Source organism: Parasteatoda tepidariorum, chromosome 1 (assembly GCF_982258835.1).
Source record: "Parasteatoda tepidariorum strain Cologne lab strain chromosome 1, Ptep-v5.0, whole genome shotgun sequence".
Taxonomy (NCBI): domain Eukaryota; kingdom Metazoa; phylum Arthropoda; class Arachnida; order Araneae; family Theridiidae; genus Parasteatoda; species Parasteatoda tepidariorum.
This window is the reverse complement of record NC_141755.1, coordinates 54260816-54287275: the sequence shown is the minus strand read 5'-3', so window position 1 is coordinate 54287275 and position 26460 is coordinate 54260816. Positions and strand designations below refer to the sequence as shown.

Genomic DNA, 26460 nt, shown 5'->3' with positions numbered 1-26460 from the left:
ATAACTCTCCTTTATTTCTTGCCTACAAGCTTTCTTACCCTCATTTAAACTTCTTTCACCATAGTATTTGCAATCTTGACGTCATAATTTGCTGCCAACTGACTGTTTTCTAATGTTTGCTCATTAACTGTTTGTTGCTAAAAGCACTTGAACCCTTTTTCCACTTCAAAGACTATTATTTAATACCTACATTAATTGAAATCTGCAAAATTTAAAGACTTAACAAAATAAATTAATGTTGAAACAATCTTACCCCTTATTGCTCACAATGACTTTCACTGCCATACGTCACACTTGCCACTACATGTTTTATTTGTAATTTGTTATACACATACATTGGACACACCTTTCATTGCCTTGGTACTACCAATCAATCTCTAGAAGCATAATAATTACTTAGTTTATAGCTTAATAGTTAAGCTTGAATTACACTGTTTAGTTTTTTATGTAGCCATTTAATACAGATACTCCTTTTTTATTAATTTTTAAATGATGATTGGTTAGCATCATAATGAAAGCTGTCACTTTGTTAGTATTGTGTCATACATGGTGTCTAATGCTGAATATTGGCTCATTATATTTTGAATGCTCCTTATGTTTGTATGTTAATAATAATTAATTGCAAGTGATAGTTTGCACTTTTTATTTCTCGGTGGTAAAAACTTTATTTTTTTTTATTTTGTATATATTATTACATTATATACCACTTTATGGATAGAAATCTGTAAAAGATTATTTTATATTTTTGGTGATTTCTGTGATCTTTTTACTTACTTTCCCAGTGTTTTAATTTATTGCAAAAATATATCTATATACTTTTGTTATTTGTTCTTTTACTATTTCATTAATATGCCCTTAATGTTCATAAGATGGTATATTTAAATGATTTATAAATTGTTTTTTTTTTTTTTTTTTTTTTTTTTTTTTTTTTTTTTTACTGTTATTAGCTCTTTTTTGCATTAAACTTTTTTGTAATGACTAATATGTCTAAAACTTTATTTTCTTTTTACAATGATGGGCAGTTTAAAGAACTGAATTTATTCTAATTTGTTCTTGAATCCTTTACTTTGGGATTATATAATTTAGCGTTATGCCAATCCAGCATCTGTAATAATCTCCAATTTTAAGTCAACTTTTAGTATTAGGCTATAATTGTTGAATGCATTATTCAATCTTACTTTAGTAAATGTAATGTTTTACAAATAATCACTTCTTAATAAATATAATGATTTACAAACTATAGTTTATTAACCCACTGGCGGTTTAGTAAATGGACGAAATTGGGAGAATGTTTCTCCACAATACACTACTTCCCTATCTAATAACATGGAGAAACCGGTTTTGCTATGCGGAGAAAACTGCGAGTTAAAATAGAACTTTTTGCATGCAAAACAGTCAGTGGTTTAAAATTCTTGTTTGTTTGCTTCCTGGTCTATTTTGTACTCCACAGTTTATCCCATGTATGCTTTTTCTTAGGAATCTGACAATTTTGATAGTTTAACATGGCCCACCAATTGATGTATGTTAATGCAGTGAGAACACACTATATTTTTTATGTATTTGTTTTCATGTATATGTGATATGTATTATTTTAATCTTTTGGGATAAAGAAATTAACTTAGCTTGAAAATTATTTTTCCAATACTGAATATATATTCTTGCCTAAATTAGTTTTAGAGCCTATTAAAATTATTTTAGACCTACAAAAATTTAATTTTCAAATAAAGCATTTAGCATTTTATTGGAATGTGATATATATAGTTATGAGTGCTGAAATGTTTGGTTATATTTCTTCTTGGTTTTGATTTTGAAAATTATTAGATATTCAACCTGTGTTTGAGCAATATATGTATAAATTTTAACTTTCCCGATAGGGGAAAGCTATGCATTGCAAGCAAAATACTATGTATTAATACTGTGTATATTTCCATATTACTTTTTCCACTGTTGGAAACAGTTCTATTCACCCAGTGCAAAAGCTTTACCATCTAGCTTTATATATTTATTGTATTATTTATATTCTGTATGTGTTATTTATAATGTGTATAAATTTTAATTATTCGTAAATGTCTGTCCTATGAATGTTGTTCATATGTTTCTGTGTTAAACTATTTATCTTATTGGTTTTGGCTTTCAACAGATACAATAATGCCTTTCTCTACTTATATTATTTATGACTCTTTAAAAACAACTTTACTTAAATTTGCTGTGTGTGTGCAAATTTCGTTTTAGCCTATATATTTATATAGTAGTTAATTTAAACATATAAATTATCACATTTTGACTAGTTGTATACTGAAGAAATTAAAAAATTAGCTTCCAATTGTAAAGAAAATATGGTATTGATTACACAGTAATTTGTAGCTTATTTATTTAATATTGAGCTTATTGTAACTTATAAAATAAGTTTTCTTCAGTTCTAATACTGCATTTTAGAGTTTATGATTTGAAAAAAAAAAAAATATTTGCATCTAACTCTTCTAAAAATAAACGTTAAAAAAAAACAGTATAAATAAATTAACAAAAAGTTAAATGTGCAATGCTGATGCGTTTGCCAAATTTGAATATTTTAAATACTGGCTATTTTATAAGGATAATCAAAGTATACTTAAAAAATATTCATCATTCGCTGATTGAAGATTGATTTATGAGGTAAATTTAATATAAAGTTAAATTGATGACCTTTTACACTTTTCTAATCTCTTGAAATTAATAATTGAATTTCAAATTCTTAAAGTTTTAACCAGTGAAATTAAAAAAAAAAATTTCGAAAGAATATTTTGTAGGATTTTAATTTTTTGTAAAATTGTAACTTTTTGTATTAAACTTGTTTTATAGGAAATCAATTAACAAGAAATAAGTAGTTATCTGATTTTAATCATTTAGATTGTTTTACAAAAAAAAAATTATTAGACATCTTTACAGATATTATAGGGAACAATTATATGTATGTATACTTTTTTTTCTACTTAGTCTTAAGTTTCAAAATGTATTGATGAACATTTAATTTATTATAGCCAATCCAAATCTGTATTAAATTATTTTATGTTATTTTTCATTGGAAAATGTAAGAAATTCCTTTAAAATTGTTTTTTTTTTTTTTTTAAATTTTTCTACATATTTTATTATGTATCAAGAAATTAATTTTTCAAGTTACAGGGTGTCGAAAGATAAACATAAAATTTTATTGCATTTTTATAATTAATTAAATATTTCAGTAGTTTTCAGTATTTACTTTTTGCTCTTTCACTTCAAATAGAATTGTTATTGTTGCTGAGTTTTAAATTTTATATTAAAATTGAGCAATACGATGTCTGTCTTTCTTTAAAAAGAAAAAACATTATTTGCAAATATCAATACTTCAATTCATCATGTAAAATCCAAAAACAAGTACAATAATTGATCCTGGCTGTCTCTTCTGCCATAAAACTTTTTCTTAAATAGTTCATTATTTTCCAAAATAAAGAAAATGTCTTTTTTCTTTTAAATCTTTTCAAACAAAAATATCTTTAAATTATTTTATTTACAAAAATATTTTACAATATGAACTCATGTACACTCACAATATGTCACTTTTTAAAAGTATTTCATAATAAATCAACTATTGTAGTATGAAATTATACTATTATGCAATGAAATAATTTCTTTAATCTAAAAGAATTGTCAAAAATATATTGCAGCAATTGGCATTAAAAGAAACATATATCTCCTCTAAAAAAGTGACAGAATTAAAAATAAGCTTATTTCTATTAGTTACTATCAAATTGTCATGAAAATAAGTGAAATTGAGTGATGAAAATAAGTGAAGTGAAATAAGTGAATTGAATTACTTATAGACCAAATACTGATCTCAAAGTACAAGAAGTTGAACTTTGTTTAATATGAATGTTGCCTTTTATATTTAATTAGTTAGAAATTCCTCTACATGCTTATAAAATTTTACTTTTTTTTTTGAGTCACTTTTATGGAGAAGATTTGAATTACAATTTCAATCACAGATAGAAGCAAATGACCTCTTCAAATTACAGATGAATTGGTGTGTTTTAGGTGAATATTTCACTAATGCATTGAAGTACAATAAGGTGTCACAGGCCAAAAAAAGGCAGAGTTCATGTTAAGCTTCAAAAAATTCATTACAAAGCTGACCTATTGAAACTGGGGACTCCAAATTTTTTAGTCTAAGAGTGGCATTAAATACTTAAACAAGACCTAGCAAAAGCATTATCTTTGGGAGATTAAGAATAACCCAATTTTCATGGTTTTGAGACTATTAAATTGGGGGGGGGGATTCTCCAGCCTCTTTCCGGGTATAATATTTTCCCACAAGTTAACTCATCTTACCAACATAATGTAGTTTTAAAATGTAATTGTATGATTTCGATATCAATGGTATGGGATACAAGATTATGACAGTTATTGTAAGTTTAAGATAAATATCCCAATTAGGGATGTAACGAATAGCAATAGTGATTTGGCCGAATACCAAATATTCAGCGGCCAAATAGCAACATTTTTAAAAAAATCATTAATGAATATTATTAATGATTATTTATAGATATATAAATAAGTATAAATAGTTACATATATAAATAAGTCATTATTGAAAAATAATCAAAACTTCAGTACATTATTAGTATAAGGTAAAGGAAAAAGAAATTGAATAACCCCTAGTAAAAGATGAGTTATAGAGTTGAAAAAAGAATGGAACTTTAAAAAAATGCCCTCTTAATTATTAAAACAAAACTTTAATGCTAATAATATTTTCCATAAAAAATTATAGTCTATCAAAAACGCTTTTAAAAATGCAGTGCTATCATAAAAACATCCATAAAAAAAAGATTATACACAAAAGCAAATCGGGGGAAAATAAAAATCTATCCTAATTTTTGAAGCTAAACATCTCAGTTTTCCAATAAGCTTGTGTATTTTCAAGAAAAAATGAAGATAAAGTCTAACCTTAATTATCACGTCATAATAAAAAGTTTAAAAAAAGAAAAAGCTAGATAGAAGCCAAAATATAAAATTTTCTTACTTTTCAAACAAAAATTAAAATGTTAATTTAGATTTTTCACATTGCCGTATTTTTAGAAAAAAGTGACCATAAAAGATGAACGTTCATTAGAAATGTTCTTTAAAAAATGCTGTTATAATAAAAACGCTGATGAAAAGAAAAGTTAATAAAAAAAGAGAAACACAAAATAAATTATTCTTAGTTCTGAAATGAAACTTTAAATTTTGAGACGCAACAAACAAAAAAATAATAATAATAATTCTTGAAAAGGAAACGAAAGCGTTGAAAAAAGTAGGAAATAGACTTGCCTGATTGTAATTTTAAAAAATCAGCAGTACGAAACTTATGGTTCAGTATAAAGTAATCTAGTTTCAAGTTTCGCTTTTCCATTTGTCTTTCAGAACAGAAATAAACAAGTTTTAGAACTTAAATATGTGTACGAACAAAAAATACATGATTTTAGATCATTCTTGATTAAATTTATTTAAATTCCTCCCCAAAAAAGAACTTAGTCGAAAAACACTTTTCCAAAAAATACTTAGCGGAATATTTTGCCAAAAATATTTGGTCAGCTGAATTATTCCGCAAAAGGGCCAAATATTCGTTATATCCCTAATCATAATTACTGTTAAAATTTTCAGTTTCATTATACTCATCAGTTTTCTTTTGACTAATTATTGTGTTAGTAGATTAACACATGTTGTAAATTTTAGAACTGAATAAAAATTAACTCGAGCAAGTCAGATACCTTGCATGTCAAGCCTGCTTCATGGGCAGATTGGGGATGTAGGCATACCATAATTTGGAGACACCTGTTTTAATCCATATGTTAGAATGAGTGTTGATTTTAACAGCAAGAGAGCTGAAGGCACCTGTACGATGCTAAAGTAATCAATATTATGCACCCAAACAAATGAAAATCAAGCAGCATTATATTAAACAAACAAAAGGCTAAATATCATTACAGAACATGGAACTGAATAACAAATATATGAGTTCCACAATTCCTAACGATATTTGTTAGTGCCTAAAAACAAAAAGTATTTATACATTTTGAATCTGGAGTACTTTATCAATAAATTTTTTTAATTATCACCTTATTAAAAACTCACTGTAGAAAATAAAAAGAGGACGGCCAAGACTTACTTGGCAAAGGCACATGCCCTAAGATCTGTGCAAAGCAAAACTTAATGCATAAGAGGCACTTGTGGCCTTATGAGGCACGAAGAGGATCGGTAGGACTCGGATCGGTTTATTTTATATGTGTATTAATTAGGAAATACACTTTCCTAAGTAAAACACATAAATATTTCTTTTCTGTATTCTCACAGCATTAATTAAACTTTTACATGACTAGCAAAACTATAAGACCAATTCTGGGTTATCCAAAGATAATTCCATACAACAACAAAAAATTAGTAAATATTTATTATTATCTTTTATGATAGTCGAAAAAATTTTAAATTGTAAGGTGAACAAATTTTTACATAATTTTAAGTGTGCAATTTTACATGGCAAAATACAAAATTTGAGTAAATTGAATTTTAAATAAATTACTTCTTTAAAATTTGATTTCTCAGGAACTATTCGACCGATTTCACTCAAATTTTGCCATGTAAATTTACATACTTTAATGATGTAAAAAATTGCATACCTTACAATCCAAAATTTTTTTGACTATTATTAAGTAAAATAATAAATATTTACTAAAGTTTATTTTCTGTACAGAATTATTTTTGGATAAGTGAATTATATAACTGTGTGCAAAAATTTTTCAATTCGCTGAAAAAGTTCTGGGAATATGGCACAAAAAGTAAAAATAACATTATGGAATCCAAACCATCAGGACCATATTTCAAAGATTGTGGCAATCCCCTATATTTTGGGGGGTCAAAAATCAGAATCCATAAAAAAAAAAGAGGTATGTTTATTCTGAGAAAGTACGTTTTTGTATCTGATTTCATAACTAAATATATCGTTTGCACTTATTAATTAGCATATTTGAGGTCACCCCCTCGAACCATTAATATTGAGTCCCAGAATATGATCTGATCATTAAATCAAAAGTTATTCGGGATGGTTCTTTTTTTTTTTTTGGCGCACTGTGCATATTTCTTCTGCTGTAAGCAGCCGCTAGTGTAGGATCTGAAAATAAATAATCTCTAAAAATAATATTTCACTCTTCCAGTATATATCGTTGATGTTACAACTAATAGTACTGCTTACAAATTTTAATCAGATGTCACTGATTCTTCATGTAGAGTTTTATGTGGAACTAATACAGCAACATAGACCCACACAGCCAATACAGAACTAGGATATGCATGAATATAAACAGCGACTGAAAATTCTGCTCTTTGGTCCTCATTGAGATGAACACCTGTTGCAAAAACAGTTTCCACAACATCATCCAAATCTGTGTAAGGCATTGACAGAGGAAAACCATCAATCTAAAAGACCAACAAAACGACTATTAGGTATGAGTAATTCACTTTAAGTGCAAAGATCTCAATAAGTTAACTTAGATTTATAATTACCTTATACATTTTTAAAAGCTGTTCCAATTCTTGTAAAGAGTCATCACTGGCAGTTCTTCCGAAGTTTCTTTCAAGCCTATAAAGAAAATAAAAAATTTAACAATAAATTTAAATTATTAATAATTTAAATGTATGTTTAAAACTAAATTGTAATATTTAAAAAAAAAAATTCTTCGTTTAAATTTGATTTTTTTTTTAGTTTGCAAAAAGTAGTAACTACAAAACAGATTCTAAATTATATATGTATTTTTTCATTAAGAATTTTTTTGTATGTTTTCATTTTTGTTTTCTATTCAAATGAGAGAGAAATAAGCAAATACGACCAATTTGCACATTTTTAAAAAAATTTATTTTATTTTATAAACTAATATGAAATTAATGCAAAGCTAGACATAACACTAAAACAAATATATTGAAAAGAAATTATATATTATTAGTTTTTGCTTTCTTTACAGTTCTGACGTAACAGGAATCAAGTATTCTTGCACACAAATTTAGAATTATATACTTGGTTAATTTTTAATGTTTAATTTTTAGAATATAATTTTGTTAACTTTTACATCATATTTAACTGCATAATTTAACATGCTAAAATCTAAAATTGATTTAATAGTTCTAATCAAATTATTTTAAAATAAAATTTTTATTAATACATAATATAAAGCTTTTTCTAAATTTGAATTATTCAAACAATTTATTTAAAATTTCAGCTATTAAACAACTTTGTAATTTAGCATATAATATTGCGTGCCCAATTATTCATTCAAAATAATTATCCAAAGCATACTTATTTTTTGTTTATTTATAGACATTCATAAATATTTTACTCGCCATAATCTAAATAGATTGCATGATTCATAAGAAAGAATTTAAAAACTCATATTTTTATTAATAATAATATGTCTTTAAATTCCAATTTTTTAAAAAATTTATATCAACTTTCAACTATTAAGCAATAATGCAAGTTTATGTACTAAATTTATTATTTAAGCAAATAAACTTTTTTTGTATGAATTGTTTTCAGGACAAATAAATTTTTATAATTATTTATTCTAAAATCTTTTTGCATCTAAGATATTCCCCTAAACGCATCTTGCTAAACTAGTGAAATAATATTTTTTAGCCTGGTCACAAAAAAGTTGCAACAAGCATTTAGGGAAGGTAGGGTTGACTAGAAATGTAATTCACTGTTGATTTGCATCTCGCTTCTTAAATACTATTGCACCTCAGTGCTTCTAGGTGCTCTGTACACTTATCCAGTTCATTGAACCTTTTAATGTTTCTGTGGCGTATGATAAGCAATAAATCTTGTGTCAAGAATCATCTATGCTGTTGTAATCAAAGAAGTGTCAGGTAATCAGTACTCAACTGGCATCTGGCACTTATCGTAACATAAGAAACTAATAATCTCTTCATTAATATTCAGAATGTTTAATAAAGTTTTTAATTAATCATTCCCTTGTGTCCCTTAAGATTTTCTAATGTTGCAAAAATCTTTTTCCAGTTTTTGGGTTGTTACACAATTGTCAATCCTTATCATCTGCCCTGCCTCTCCTAAATATTTGTTGCTACATGTTTGAGACACCTTTTTATTCGATTTTGTAACTTTATTCAAGGTTAAAACAAATAGCATATTTTAAAGGGGTGTCTTAAATCATGAAGAGAGATTTAGAGCACAGGAAAATCTAATCAACAAATCAAAAGTTATTCCGGATTTGTTTTTTTATTATTATTATTATGTGCACTATACATAAATGATTTACTACTTATTAGCATTCTATCAATAATAAAAATGTTTTAATTCATAATTAGCTCTTACCTTGTTAGAATTTTATACAAAATTTTGTTGCAGTTACTATTCCATATTACAGTTGTACTTTTCTGTCTCCATTTTTCAATACTCTCTTTTAAGATATTTTGTAAAGAATCTTGAAGAATCTGGGATGCTTCAATATCTGCAGGTGTGTAAGCTAAGGCTGTTGGCTAGAGTATAAAAAATTAAATATTTTAAATTCTAATGAAAACATGTTGCACGCATTTAAAAATATCTACCTATAGTTCAACTTAAGTTCTTGAAAAATTTATCATGACGGAACACTGAATTGTGTGATTAATAAAGACTGCAAAATAATCTTACAGAGAAAGTTTTAAACATATCTTTTTACTTGTTGACAAACGTAATCTTTTATACATGCGTTTTTAAAATTTTAATCTATAACTTTAAGTCAGTGGTTCTTAATCTTTTCAGAATCATGGAACAAACACAATTTTGTTACATTTCTGAAGAAAGCCAACATAGAATAAAGATGTATCGTTTCTATAATGTACTTGTTGCAAAAAACATGCTTTTCAGTGTGCTAAAATATGACACCTTAATATTAGATATAAAAAAACTTTATATAACTTTTTATTAACTTTATAAATCTATATCTCAGATTTTTATTTGAAAATCATGGTTTTTATCATTTTTATTGATTTATAATGAATATTTTTCACAGTGGCATTTATTCTTTTTCTTTCTCTTTTTTTTTTTTTGGAAATCACATTGAAATTTAAATTCTGCAATCTTTCAAGAGAAAAAAAATTTTGAAAAATTTCATAAATTCATAAATCATTTTCATAAATTAGAACCCTATATTCTATAATCTATTTAAAAGTTATTTCACAACACAATATTTCTGGGCTATCCTACATATTAGCTGCTTCTGCCACAAGCTGATTTGCCCATTTTTAATCTGAGTACTTAGCAATTACTAGAAAGAAAAATGTTTTCCCTGTTAACTAATTATGCGTTCTTAATAATAATCTGATAATTCATTCGGCGGGGGGAAAAACAAGAAAAAAATGTAGGCCTAAAGATACATTTGCTATATTTTTATAAATAGCAATTATTGATCTTTTGTTACATTAACAATAATAAACTTGTAAAATACATTAATTTTTACCTGTATGCTTCTTAACCCAGGGTTGGGAAAACTCCTGCTGAAAAATGGCTTCCAGTCGCTTGTCTTATTTACATCAAAATTTATTCTAGAAGGATGGTTGTTTTTCTGAATATTGGCCCATACCTATTTAAACATGAAAAGCAACCTTTTTAAGCATATTTGAAAAAGTAACATTACATAATAAAATTCTAAACTTAATTATAACATATTAATGATTTATGCTAGAAATAACTGCGCAAAATTGCCTTCATGCCTTATGTAAAGATTAACTACATTTCAAAAGGAAACATGTTCCTCTTCTAATTACTGAATTTAAAATATGGTAGCGTCAAAGTCATTTTTTTAACTGTAAGAGATGTGTCCAGGCTCACATTTTGACGTTCAAAACCAAAGACTTTAAATCAAAGCCCATCCAATCCTGAGATTAAAAAAAAATTATTTTTTTGCTCAAATTCGAGCTTTGATATGAGTGATTAAGACCTAAATTCACGAAGATTAAAAACCAAAAACTTGAAGAAAAAACCAAATATACATATAACATCATGGAGGTTACTTATTTACAGATTAAAAAAAAAATTCCTTTAACTCCTTTCCGAATTTTTATTGAACGTATTTTTCATATTTTTTTCATTATTTTGCATTAATTTAGGTCAAAATAAGTAAAAAATATAATATTTAGCATTTTAATAATTAATAGTTATGAAATACAGCATTAAATGCTGGTGTCTTTTTCTGTATCAAAAGTAAAATTTTCCAAACAATAATTTTTCAAATGTGCAACTATTTAGATACATGAGAAACAGTTATTCATCATTGAAATTTCTTTAATTAACAAAATCAGTTATTGATATCTTTTTCAATTTGAAGGGGGGGGGGATTTCGAACTACTTTCTTGGATTCTATACTTTAGTACAAATGTAATACAATTCCAGATTTATTTTAAAGTAACTATTGGACTGTTTTTAATGATTAAAAAATAGCAAAATATATTTCCACTTGTAATTAGAGCACCATAAAAATTTATATGTAACAAGGACATCGGTGTCAAAGGGTTAATAATTTTTCTTAAAGTGTTATAACTGAACAAACGAATTTATGCATAATTGTTCAGCTTGAAAGTATGAGAAAAGTTTATCTTAAGCCTGAGTCCAATGAATTCTCTAAAATGCTGAGCCTGTTTTATCTCCATAACCCTTAAAAACACTTGTCTAGCCTCGAGCGTCCAAGTAGTTTAAAATTGGGCAAAGTTATTTGAAATGATTGAATAAATTAATTGTAATCAACTTTTTCATATCAGAAAGGCAGTTTGAAACATTATATATGTACTCAACTCAGCTAAATACGAAAAAAATTAATCTATCAGTGGAATTATTAATATCCCAGTAACTATTTTAAAAGTTATTCTCATGCCAAACACACAGATTTAAAAAATTTCACAACACTCTTTTTCTCAGATCATTTTCATTTTATAATAAATGATGTGCATTTTAGTGATTATTAATTATTTAATAATTTATTTATAGTACTTAAATACTATTGAATTGACAACAATATGCATCTGCATTATGCCAAAATCAAGAATGTGCCAAAAGTTACTTTTGAACAAAACAAACCTAAATGCATTCAAATGTATACTAACCTACATCTCAAATAAAAGCATATACTATTTCAAACTACTTTTAAGTGTGACATTCACTTTCGTGTCTTTGTCTTAGATCAAGAGTGTTGATCAAGATATGAATCCAAAAAGAGATATATATGAGAATATGTAAGAATTCGCAGATTCCTGATTTTTTTGTAGTGCCAACGAACCATGGGTTAACTCAATTAGTTGGTTTAATGTTTATTAAAATCGATTACTATTAAAAAATTATTTTTTATAGAATGTTTATAAAACAGATTTAACTTTCTCCTTTTCATTACAAAATAGAAAATCTATTTGATATTTTTAAGGGTTATTTTTTGATTAACTTAATAATTTTTTAATAAAAAAAAAATTTTAAAAATAAAAATTACTAATGGTTTATGTGGCTTTATTTACACTAGCATTGAACTAATTGTTCATTTTACGAAAATGTTCCTTGAAGTGGCTATAGTTGTCTCAAGGTTAGTATATGTTTAAATTTTGCATAAAACTTAACTCAAAAAAATTTTAATTGATTTTCTTTAAGACATTAAATAAATAAATTTACCTTGAGACATTAAATAAATTAACAATTAGCCTTCCAGTGCTTTTTAGACATTAAAAGATTGATTGAAGAGTTCATTTGATGAAGGTTCTAAGTTCATGTGTTGACAGTAAGAAATAAAGATTATATCCTGCCTCTATTTCCTATTTGCAAACTTTAATCTGACAAATTCTATGTATTCTTAACACTTATTTAAACTGCTAGCACTTTAAGCCAAAAAATAAGTTATTTGTTGAATAATGCTTTTGAAACCATCTTCCACTTTAACTAAAAACATTCAAATATTTCCACTCAGTACATTACCCTCTGAGATTAAAAATGATACAAAATTTTAAGACTTGGCAAAATAAATTATTTTTGTATAATTAAATAAATCTAAAATAAGATCGTTCCCAGAAGAATCTCAATTTTTTCAAAAATGTTATTTGGAACCTTCATCTACTGAACTCTTCAATCATTAGTTTAAAATGTTTTGAAATGATTTAAAGATGATTTTACGTTATCAGTACTGATTAAGCATCCAACACTCTGTAGAGGGCTGTGGTTGTCACGAATGTTGAAATAATCTCCGGTAGTAGCATTCCACACTAAGATATTAACAGATGATTCCCACATTACAACATATGCTGTCGGCCCTTCAGGTATACCAGAGCCCAGAAGAAGCATGGCCTTCTTTCCAAGGTGAAGAAAATAGTTACACAATAAGATGGCATGTTCTTCCTCATCGCCAGTCATCATTTGCAAAAATTGCTGCAAAGAAAAATACATCACTTATTTTTTAAATCAATGAAATATTTTTTTGAAATATTTCCGGAATAGTTTTTTCGTACGTTTCAAATAATGCAAAGCACAAGTTTTTATAAAACCATGGGTAGAGTAAAATGTGGAAGAAATAAGAAACCTATGCGTATTACAGTCATTTCATTTTGGAAGTTACAGTAATTCTTTAGAGTTCTAATAGAAATTTCTTCTGTCTACTAAATGTCTGCACAATTATTACTTTGTTTTTTAACTTAGATGAACATTTTCTTAATTTAACCATAAACATAGAGGAGGATTTTAGAGATTTCTAATTGTTAAAGGGGACATACTCATCACATACATCCCTTTTAATAAATCTGATGTTATATATATAGCACTACAACTATATATATATATATATATATACATATATATATATATATATATATATATATATATATATATATATATATATATATATATATATATATATATATATATATATATATATATATATATATATATATATCCTTCTGTATAACAAAAGTTAAAAATAGATTAAATTCTTCTGTATGCTACCGAAAGATGCTTTGAAATTACACTATTAAAACGAAATCATATAAGCTCTCATAAATTTTAATCTTAACCAGTCACTAAAACCATAATAGGCATATGTGGCAAATGGAGTAAAAATTGCAGTGTTTTCACTACAGCGCGAGAACGCGAGAATCTCGCATATTTTTTCCTTTTCTCACATTAAAAAATTATTACCGCGAGAAATTCGCGCATTCTATAAATCAATTTCAAAACTCGCGAATTTCTCGCATTTTGGAAAAGGCTTCGAATTACGCCATTTAGAATGAAATCTGTTTCACTTTTCTTCCTGGATCCTTAATTATTTTCAACATCTGCCCCATTATCTAGCTTCCCTATTTACCAGTACTGTTCATAACCTTTTCGAACTACAGAACACAACCACGGAACCTTTTTCAGAACACATTTCTCTGCAACCTCTTGTTTACCGTAGGTAAGGTTTCTTCATGTAAGACGTTCAAATGTTTTATGCACTTATGTAAGATGGACAAATACCTTGTAAAGGCAAAATCTTCTACGATGATGCACCAAAAATATTCAATGCTTTAAAAAATAGAAGACGTTAAAAATGTATTATAATTAAAGAACTGATTTTTTTTTCAAGAGTTTTTGTGTTTTTTTAGTTTTTAGAAATCTCACTTAACTTTTTGAAATCTCACCCTGTTTTTGAGAAAGGGTGAGAAATTCTCACCCATTTTTTTTCTGTGATGAAAACACTGAATTGTAATAGATACAATGATAAAAATTAGAAAATAAATAATTAAACAATGCTATGATGAACATTGCATATACATAGAAAATATTATGGTACAATAGAAAACTGATGCACAATAATTCTCTTATTTGTATTTATAATATTCACTGTATTTATTCTAATTCAAAACACTCACCAAACCAATCCATCATGAATGTTATAATGATGAATTTAATATAAACACAGAAATTGCATTTTTAGTCTTTCAGAAGAAAAAAAATTTATTCGCTTGATTGAAATACAAAAAATACAACATTTTATGTATGGTTATTGTGGCATAAATCATCATTAGTGTCGTGAATGATATAATTATTTTAAAATAAATTATTATACATCCATTTCTAAATACATACAATAAATTTAAATGAAATTACCTCAGAAGTGCTCCAAATGTCACATAATCCAGGAAATGTCACACTATCAGAAACAGTTGGAATTAAAGATACAAAACGAGCCAACATTTCCTACATACGACAGAAAAAAATTCTTTAAAAGCAATTTTTTGCAAACAAATCATTTGCAATAAAAGTAAATAGTTTCTAATTATTAGAAACTATTATCTATTCAGTATTCTTAAGAATAGTTTCTAAATTTTTCTTTCATTAACAAAATTTGGACTACAATTTGTATCAAATACAATAATATGTTTATAATATAATAGAATAGAAAAATAGTGGTTTCCATAATGTTACTTTTGTAGAAGTTAATCAGAAATTTTAGTTGAAAAATTCAAACAACAATATTTTTCAGAAGCAATATTAGTTTTTAAAACATTTATCTACTGAAACTAGTTAAAATAATATTAGTTACATATTTTGTCAAGATATTGTAGATATATTTTCTTAACAATGCCTAAGCATCGTTAGGCGTCAATTCAAATAAGGCCGCATCTTTAAGCCTTCTAAATTTAAAGTTTTGTTGAGCTATAAATTCTGAAAAAGAATAATAAAACCTTAAACTTTATATAGTAATTATATATCTTCCTCTTGATCATGAAACCTATTATATCAAAACATAAATTTTTTATAGGGAGTACATTTTTTAAAATCTTTCTAAAGAACTAATCATGAAAATGAATAATAGCTGTGCTTCAACATTACCATTGCTTCCATTGACTCTTTATTATATCCTAAAAGTTCTTCAGGAGGAGCGATCGATCTCAAGAATCTGGTTACAAACATCCATTTTCCACTGAGATCAACAGACATAAGCTTTATTAAACGATCAGGATATCGAGGAATGACAGACTGACGCCATTTTTCCACTTCTAATAATACTTTCTCAGGCTCTGCACTATCAAACTATTTATTCAAAACATTTCATTAACATGTTTTTATAAGTTTTTCAAAAAGACAATGAAAAGAATCAAAAATTTAAAATCTATGCATCAATTGACATAAAGAGGAATGGTAAATTTTTTTACAAAAATAAGTCAGGATACTTCAAAACCTTTTAGCATACTTAATATAAAGAGAACTTTTTGAGAAGAAACTTAAAATGGAGTTAGAATGATATTTTTAGCAAAAATAGTGACAATGTTAGACAGAGATGAAGAGATCAAAAATGCCAGATTGTAGAGAATAGCCACAGCATGTCAGGAGGTAAATTACTAACAAGTCAAAAATTAATAAAATACATATCTTTTTATCTCTGCCAAGCACTCTCATTTTCCATACAAAAATAGCATTTCTAATATATTTTTGTTTTTTACAGTGAGGAGTATGTTTCAATGAAAAAAAATAGACGTGGTTATTTTAATTTCTGCAACTGGTTTTAATACATTACACTTCAGAACTTGTATCATTATATATTTTTACGAAATATTTAATGATACAAGCTATAATATTAAGTTTATACCTTTCCTTGAAAAGTATGCGCATAAAGAAGTGGTATATTGGCACAGTTTTTTTTTTATAAATACTGGATTAAGATCTATTATCACAATATCACACACTATTTATCACAATAGCTTAGACTAAAGTAGTTTAGAGTATTTATCACAATAATTTCAGACTAAATTATGGTTTTTTTCAACATTTAAAACTATATCCTATTTTTCCTTTAACAAAACATTCAAATGAAACTACTTGTCCTGAAAATATAAGACTTTAAGTTTTAGATTAACTACTAATTTATAAGTTATATTGAAAATAAAAGATGTCATCTACTTTTAATGTTGTCAAAAAAGCAACTTTGTCACCTAAACTCATTGAGGTCACTAACTAAAATGATCCACAGCTATAACAGTGACGTCATGGTTACCCTAACTAGAGAAAGAGTCAGAAACAAAAACAAAAAAAACAATATTTAGGTATAATTATAGGTGCACCATTTATCCTCTTCCTTATTTATTTATTTTTATTGTTATTCATGGAAACTGATAATAATGTGCCTCAAATAATGTGTCTCAAATAAAAATAAATGATATTTTGCATTCAAATAAAGAATAAGTGTCGAGTTTATTAATATGCTGTATTATACCTATGAATAGCAGTGCAGCATTAACAGTTTTGGGCGATACCACTGTTTTATCCAGCACGTTAGGCTTAAAATAATTAACATATTTACGAAAGAAATTACACACATACATATTCATGATTGGCTTTATGCATATTAATAGAAAATACTTGTATAAATTATAATTTCCTCCTCTCTGAAATTATCAGACTATAAAAAAATTATAAAATATAATTCATAGATTACAGATTCATTATGACTATTAAGGATGTATCTAAGGGGTTAAATAGTAGCTGAAGAAACATGCTTAACTTACAATAGCAGTCAATATATACTACATCTTAATGCAACAGCCATTGTCAAAATAATGAGAATTATGTTTTTAAGTTTATTGTAAAATAGTACAATGCATGATTTTCTGTTACTGCCATAGTAGAGGGTTCAATAAATGTATTTTGTTTTTCCATTTTTTTATTTTCTCCATTTCTTTTTTTTTATCTGTAATCTAAGATTAAAAAACTTTCCCAAATGATCTATTTTTAAATTAATAATTTGTTACTTTATTACAATGCTTTATATAACGCTACAATTGTAACACACACAAAAGTAATAATAAAAGATTTTGCTGGAAGCTTGCCCATAATATTGTACAACAAACTTAATGTGGACAATAACATTTCTTATGCACATCTTTACAACCACAAAGTTCACATTCATCGGAACTTAAAATCTAAAGTTATTCAGGACTTCTAGTAAACTTTCTATATAATTAATTAATAAAATGTGTATGTAAAAAGAAAAATATTATAAAAGTGTAACTCTCTAATCTTTGGATTTTTAAAAATAATTCTAATGAACAAGAAAAAGGATCACCTGATCTCTGAAAATTTCAGGTAACTGCAAACAAGGCTCTATAGTCATGAAGAAAGATATGTAAGTATGATTACCAGACAAGTTCGATAAGCCAGTGAGCCAAGGCCTAGGCTCATTTTCATAGCTTAGTAAAACCTGAGGAACATTAAGTCGAAATGTACCCTCAATCTAAAAGAAAAACTATTTATTTCCTTATAATAACATATATAACTCATAATATTAAAAAAAATTCTTATAATAAATTAAATCAAAAACTAAAGTAAAATTTTGCAGCTTTAAGCAAAATGAGTGTTTTAAACATAATGTTGAATAGATTTTTTTCATTAAAACGAATTATTTGATCTTAAAGCATAGTCCAAGTCCAAACATTGCAAATATAACTAAAAATTATTCCATAAAAGTAACAGTATAGTCTGTATGACTTCCAAGTTTATGATACAAAATGTTTGAATCAACAGATGTCAGAAATTACTTCAAGTACGTTAAGATAAGACTACCTAATATTAAGAGTTATAAGTTTCTACAATATTTAGAATCTACAGGCTACTCTTAAATTATCTGACCGAACCTAATAATGTGATGTTGTTTTTAAACACCTGTAGCAAAGACAAATAATGAAAGACAAGTTTCAATTGTTTTTTCATTCCTTTATTTAATGTTTTCATTCCTCCTTTTAGGTGTAGATGAAAAAGGATTTAAAAGCAATTATCCCCCTTTCCCCGATTACAGCTTGACAATCTTGAAATATAGTTGATAAAATCTTAGAGTTTGGATTATGTTAGACTAGAACTCATGTAAACATAGATATAAGCAGTCATAAAATTAAAAAAAAAAGTGAAAAAGCAAATTAAAATAATGCAATTGTAAAACATGTGCACATAGTAAATTTATTAACTGACAACACTTTCGTTTAAATGCCTCTTTATGGAGGGAAAAGTATAACATATATTTACTATACTAATTCACAGAATTTTTTTAAAACTTTCAACAAGAGAATTGGAATATATCAATGGGACAAAAATATTATATTTTAAAGATATTTAAATTGTGTAAGCATAATAGAATGCCGGTAATATAAAGTTTAAATTAAATAAGATTAACCATTACTTAAAAACAAAAGTATTAAATGTAAAAAACTAAGATAGCAAAACAGATCATATAAACTTCAGTTTGATTAATAACCTTTGAAACTTTGAAAAAATTAATACGTAAATTATTCCTTAATAAGCCACACTAAAAAATTCAAATTACCAGTCCCTGACCTCCATTTTTTTAATTTAAGAAGCTTAAGTTCCATTTTACTGCATTAATACAATTTGAAAATAACACGACATAATAAGAATATTTTAAAAACAATACATTAATTTTTACACAATAAAAAATTTTGATTGGTTAGTGATGTGGTTATTTTCCAACATCCTTGGAAAATGGTCACAAAAAACCAGAAAACTATTGAAAAAAGAAAAATTTTAGGTTTGAGAAAGAATTTCACACCTAAAATTACATACCATTGAAATAAATAAAAAATTGCTTTAATTTTGCAAAAATATTTCATCATTTAAAATTAATTATTATAGTAGTATTGAAAATTGCTGTTGAGCAATTACCTTTGAATTTAAATATAATGTTGTAAATGGAATTTTCAAGTTTCCCAGCCACCTCCTTTCTAGTCGCTCATAAACAATACTAGCTCTTTCTTTTTCGCTTTCTAAAAGATCAACAGTAACTTCATCGAATAAATTTATATAAATAACATCTTTCACACTTTCTAAATTTGCAGGTAAGTAATTATCATTTGGAGCTCTGTAAAAGAAAAAAATTCTTTTAATTATTACATTTAGGATATTATAGAAACATTGAAAAGTAAATATTAGATAAACTCATAATAATATCACACATTTTTTTAGCAAAACAACATTGTTAAAATGTTTTATATCAGAATTATTTTAAAAACTTCCATGATGAATATTTCCTAAGAGCCAAAACTTAGGATTTATTTTTAAAAAAGTATTTTGAAAAATGAAAGCTATATTAGAAAGCTATGAAATCCTTATTATCAACCTTAAACTATGCAAGAGGTTTCCCAGCCAATAAAATACAGCTTTGAATGTACTAATTAAATTTTCACTTCAATAATGGTGCAGTAGCCTAGCAATAAAATACTTGTCTAATAAGAAGACACGTGGAATTCGAACTGTGCAGGGAACTTTTTTTTTTCTCTCTTCTTTTTTTGTAATAATTTTTTTTAATTTGCAAATAGAATTAAATATAGTTTTATATTTTATTTATGGTATAATTATTTGAAATTTATAAATTTATTAACTTTAAATTATTTAAAATTTATAAATTTATTAATTTTAAATTATTTGAAATTTAAATTACAGTAACAATTTAATCATTCAAGTAAATATTAACTGTTAATATAATATTTATAATTAGAACTAATAATAGTTAAAAAGTTAGATTTTTATTAATTACTTTTATTACATTAATTATTTTTATTATATTATTTTGTTTTATAAACAAAACAAAACTAGTTGATAATTCCCAAGAAAAATTTGAAAACAAAAAATTATTAGTCATATTGAACACTTTAAAGCGCACCAGTCATATTTTATTATTTTATTCAAGATTGATTATGGAAATTTATGATTAACTGTTTCTTTATTTTTTTTTATTTTAATATACAGTTTTTGAGAGAACTTATTTCTTGATTTTATGCAATTAATTATATAGAAATCTATAAATGCTCCAGACTTTTTGCCTGTATTTAAAAATAAACGTCACAAGGTCCAATGAGACTAGTTTATTTGGGTGGAATCATATTAAAATATAACTTTTCAATTATGTTAACTACTATTCATAAACATTATTTTAATTAATATGTTTGAATTCAAAGATGGAATTATTACTGTCATAATATCATGTAAGTCATAATATCATATCATATATTACTGTCATATAAGTGTCAAGTAATATCTATTAACTGAAAAAATATAATAAAATAAAATAATTTATACTCAAACTAATACTATTTGTAATTTGTGGAACATTAAAGAAATTTAAAAAATAATAAAAATACTGAAATTTAAATTTCAAATAATACAATTTATAATTTGTTGAAGTAATTATTTTATAATTAAAGTATTATTTTATACTTAGAGTATACTACAAATATACCACTCTTATATATATCATGTTATTCTTATTGTATTCATATGTTCAAAATAAAGATAATAGTAATGATTTTTTTAAAACTTATCTAAACATTTTAGTTATAAAATACACCATGTGTTTCATTTATCAAATACCCATATTCTTTTTAAGTAATTCCATATTGTTTCATGGAATCATTTTTGTGTTGTGACAATGAGAAGCACACTTGTCAAAAGATTTTCCAAAACAGCACTGATGATAATTTCTTTCAATATGGAGTTCAAATAGTTCAAAAATATTAAAGCAAGTTACATTTGAGAAAAATATTCACAAAAACAAATTTCTTTTAAAAAAGAAAGTGTTAGTCTGTTATTTAATACATACAGAATTATTTAAAATTGTTTGAAATTAATAATTATCTTTATTTTCAGCAGATGAAAAGCTTTCATTTTTAGTTAAATCAAATTCTGCAACAGAATCAGATGTATTTCCTAGAAACTCAACCATGCTGTTTTTGTTTCCTGGCTTAATATTGTGATCTCCAAATCCAAAGTTTCCACTTTCTATGACTATTGTGTTTCTTTTTGTTTAATCTATTAAGACATAATTACAAAAAGCTTATTGTGTTTCTGTAGTTATTGAAGGCATACTTAATATTTTTAGAGAAATTTCAGTAAACTCAAAACCGTCTATTATCAAAGTTTTTATTCAGTGCAAATCAGTTTACTATGACTTTTGAAATAGATTTTTTTTTAATTTGCTACAGAAGGGTTGTTTTTTTTAATGACTTATATGCAGATAAAATACTTAAGATTGTCTTCATTCTAAGAAAACTTTAGGGTAATATTGAAGAACAAAAGAATACCAAGATTTCTCTTGGTTATTCCCCCAAAGTAGCATTAATGAAAATTTTCCATCTCCACATTTATTATATTTCCTATTTTGAAAATTGATCTCATGACATACTGAAATGGAAGTTCAAGTTCTTGATTCCATGTTGGATGTGGTCCATCAGCAATTCCTGTTTTGACTGCCATCCTTTGAAACATTACTTCCACAAATGGCTGCACTTGACTTTCAAAATTAAAAGGAGTCTCTAAAAAATCATTACAAAGATCAAAATTTTTAAGTGCATTTTAAAAAATATACTCGGTACTACATAAATTATTACATAAATTATTATATGTATTTTTTAAATCATAATACCACCCCAATTCAAAATAGAAAAAAAATCCAATAAATTCAATTTATACACAATCTACTAAATAAAACAAAATATATAATTACATGAAATGTATTAATAGCAATTTTACATTTTGTCATGCATCTGTAGGCTACATTAACAAGATAGCCTGCGATAAATTAAAAAGTGTATGAAATTTTTGTTTCTGGAAAAATTAAGAAGGATGGGGTGCATTTGGAAACACATTCTAGTCCATACTTCGAGTGATTAAAATGCATGAATATTCATCACTATTCCCATTTACTTAAATGCTGTAGAACAGAAAAGTCCTACATATGGATACTTTATGCATACACAATCAAGGAACAATGTTTTGTCCTATGGTCAACGGGTTTCAAAATGACAGACATGTTGTCATTTAGAGTGGTATAAAATAAACACTATGATACAAAAAACATGTATGAGCGGACAGACCAATTTGACTCCCTCTAATCTTTGCGCACAGAAAATGGTCACTGTATTCTGTAGACATGCATGCATATGAATGATGTTTTTATTAAGACACATTTGATTAAATGAGATAGTAATGGATATTGTTATGCACATGTCATAGGTTAATTAAAAAATCCAGCTCATGGCCAACTGCTGACGTCTATAGTTGCACTTATTTCAATACATGTAAGTTCTTTGCAAATTAATGTGAGCACTTTGAAAATAAAAGGGTTTTTCTAATTAGCCAGAGTAATATACGAGTGGTGTTCAACATATGTCCTTCAATATATTACATTTTCATTCACATTTAACTTTTTAAAATCTGGCTTATTCGTATGAAGAAAGTTGTTCAATATTAATAAATTCAGTAATAAATTTAGATTGTTTTGAAGAAATAAAAGGTAATATAGTAACTAAATTTATACAAAAAAAATACACCATTGTCAAGAAAAATATTTTTTTTAAATATATTTTGCACTACTACAATAGGCTAAAGGATAGTAAACCAATTTTTTTACAATTTTGAAAAACAAATGCGGAAAAGGTACCTGCATTTTAAAGACGTAATATTTTGCGTTATTTCTTCTGATGATGCTGACTTTAAAATTATTATAATACACTAATGCGAATTTCTCAAATATAAAATTTCTAAATACAACTAGCTAACAATGAATTAATTTTTTCATAAATTATATATATAAAATTCCTACAAATTTTCAGTACTTCTACAATAATATACATGAATTATTTTTATAATGTTTCCCTTCTTATTTCAAAAGCTATTGTATAAACTAATTTATTTATGGTAAAACACCCATTTACTTCTTTAATGAATAATTTTTCTAATATATTGTTGAATCTTTTTTTCTTCTAATTCCATTTAAATCACAATAAATCTTCGCTAGTTCTTTAAAAAAATTTTAATAAATAAATGATTTGCTGTTTACATTATTATAATTTGTTTTTATTTGCCTTCTTAACTAATTTGAATTTCTTTACTGTGCATTTTACCTTGAAGAAAAATTTTAGTTGAATAAGGTTTTTTTAAATTATTGTAATTTTATGTTCTGCATCCATAATTTATACAGAAAGTATCATTTATTGTTAAAGGGAAATGCATTAATTTATCAATTTACTAAATCAACTATAAGAACACTCCAATTGATTCACTTATTGATTTTAAGTAATGATTAAGTTGGATTTTTAAACTTAAATTTATTTTCTCTAAAACAAAATAACTGCAAAAAAGATAAGAATAAAAGAAAACCTGCAGCTTTTTCTTCACTTTTTTCTTTTTCTAGTCTTGAATCTTTACGTACAGGAACATTCGAAGCATGCAATATTCTAACTATGATCTTTACATCAAGGTGTGTATTGGAGCAAACTATCTTTTTTCGCTCTTTTCTCTCTGGACAGAGTGGACGTCTAGGTTGAAACAGTTTCAATAAACTAAAACCAATAGTCCTATAAAAAAATTGCTTTTTAAAAAGAAGCATACTTAATTTATAGAAGGGAGAAGAGAAATTCAGTTAATATAGAAGGTAAAGCTTCTTTTATGAAGAAACATAACAAGAGAAATACAAAAATAGCGGGAAGTTTTTGAAACTTCCAGCTAAAAACCATGATGCAACAAAAATATTGGATTAATTATTGGTTCATTTTTTGTTACTTACGTAATTTACATTTAGTGCAGATGGCCTCAAATAATTTTATATTGTGCGTTCGTAAAATCTAATGATTTATCTTAGATGAAAAAGTTCATAAGTTCAAGTAATTGAAAAGCTTTCAACAAACCTGTTCTTGAAACACACCCTTAGTATCCAAATTTTTCTAAATATGACAATGTAACAATCACTTACATTTGAAAAAAAAAGCACTTTCAAAAAGTGAGAGAGCTCCATAAAATGTTAAGTAAAATAAATCACAAGAGTAATTTTAAAAAAATTCAAAATTTTCATATTAACTTAACTTTTATAAAACTTTTTTTTTATTTTTTGATTATAGATAAACTATGAAGCAAAACAAGGGGTATAAAATAAACTATGATAGCTAAAAAAAAAATTTCATTTTAAGCAGCCTTTTTTGGCTATAAATGTACTGAATTTTATAAGAACATAATCTGTTTGTTTTTTTCTGTTATGAGAAACACAAATTATTAATAATAGAAAATGTAAGTTTGTAACTTTTCTTTGGATCTCTATAACTTTTTCTTTTGAGAGCAAAAAGGTTATCAGAGATTATGCAATTTTATACTTATCATAACATTTATTTCAGAAAGAAAAAATATTCAAGAAAAGATTATGCAAGTTCATAACTTTTCCTTGCATCTCTGTTCCCTTTTCTTATGAGAGCAAAAAAGTTATCAGAGGTTATAAGTCATTTAAGATTTTAATAATTATGAAACTAAAAAAAAATTTAAAGTTGCCTAGTAACTAGCACCACATAGATTATTTTAGTTTAAGAGAAAATAACCTCTGTTATGTTACAGACTTTACAATCTAGCAGTTACACAAGATGGCTAATGAATGTGAATGATAATCCTTAACTCACTTTGTAACTATTTTTCATCAAAATAAAAACGAATATTTATGAAGCATGCAGAGTTTTGAAACTGATTACATACCTTCCTTAATAATATATACAATATCCAAACAACATATATATTTTTAAAAAAATATTTATATCAATACCCTATAGTAGGAACTTTTTCCTCTGTAACTATATCTTCTAAACATTTTTGATGCTGAGAAACATAAAATCTTTTGGCAACTTCTTCCCTAACCTTTTAAAAAAAAGAGAAATCAATTATATAAAATTGAAATGCATTTAACTTACAAATTATCGCCTCTGAAATATTACAATCATTCTTGTTAATATCTGTAAAAATTTGTTCCTTTACACATTTCACTATTTTTACCTGATTCGTCCAAAATTATAAAAAATAAAACTTTAATTCTACAAAAAAAAAAAAAGACTAGTTATGTTTAAAAATAAGCTAGTTTTTTTTTTTTTGCCTTAACAACACACTAAAGAAACACTACTTACTACTCAACTAGTACTACACTACACTACTACTACTACAGTTAAGAAGAAAAAAATTGAGTTTTCTTTATGATTTAACTTTTAGCCCTTTTTTGGAACAACATCCATTATACTACATACATTATCATATTATCATTAACAAACAGCAACACATGAAATTATTTTATTAAAGCTTTTTGCATACCGTCTTTTTCATAGTTTTAAAACGGTTGTAATGACAATTTTAATCATTGTAAATTTTCTGAATCTTTATTTTTAACAACATTTTCACATTGTCAAGCGTCATAAAATTTTGATTTCCATTCTACTGCACAAAGAACTTTTCATTTACCTATTAATAAAAATGTGTTTTGATAAAAATGAATTCAGTGCTAAAAGTTTATATAGATCTGATAAATAATTTACATTTTTTTTAGAAAAATGCAAGCAGACAAATGAAGAAATGGAAGTTACAAGAGGTTGAATCTATTCAATGGTTTACATATG

The 26460-nt window shown here is 25.8% G+C and overlaps 1 protein-coding gene across 2 annotated transcripts in view; it reads right to left on the bottom strand.

Annotated features, from left to right (window-relative positions):
- Positions 1–7180: 7180 nt before the first annotated feature.
- The window catches only part of Cc2d2a (Coiled-coil and C2 domain containing 2A), a 42754-nt gene continuing 23474 nt past the window's right edge, over positions 7181–26460 (bottom strand). For both annotated transcript variants that reach the window (XM_043042149.3, XM_087164250.1), the window contains exons 24-35: positions 25623–25714; positions 24200–24396; positions 22224–22353; positions 19709–19904; positions 18102–18269; positions 15872–16072; positions 15146–15235; positions 13181–13432; positions 10494–10616; positions 9368–9531; positions 7549–7624; positions 7181–7461 (exon numbers count right to left, since the gene is read on the bottom strand). In XM_043042149.3, the coding sequence (XP_042898083.2) occupies positions 7243–7461; positions 7549–7624; positions 9368–9531; positions 10494–10616; positions 13181–13432; positions 15146–15235; positions 15872–16072; positions 18102–18269; positions 19709–19904; positions 22224–22353; positions 24200–24396; positions 25623–25714 (1908 nt within the window). In that variant the 3' untranslated portion in view covers positions 7181–7242. The remainder of the gene's footprint in view (positions 7462–7548; positions 7625–9367; positions 9532–10493; positions 10617–13180; positions 13433–15145; positions 15236–15871; positions 16073–18101; positions 18270–19708; positions 19905–22223; positions 22354–24199; positions 24397–25622; positions 25715–26460) is intronic.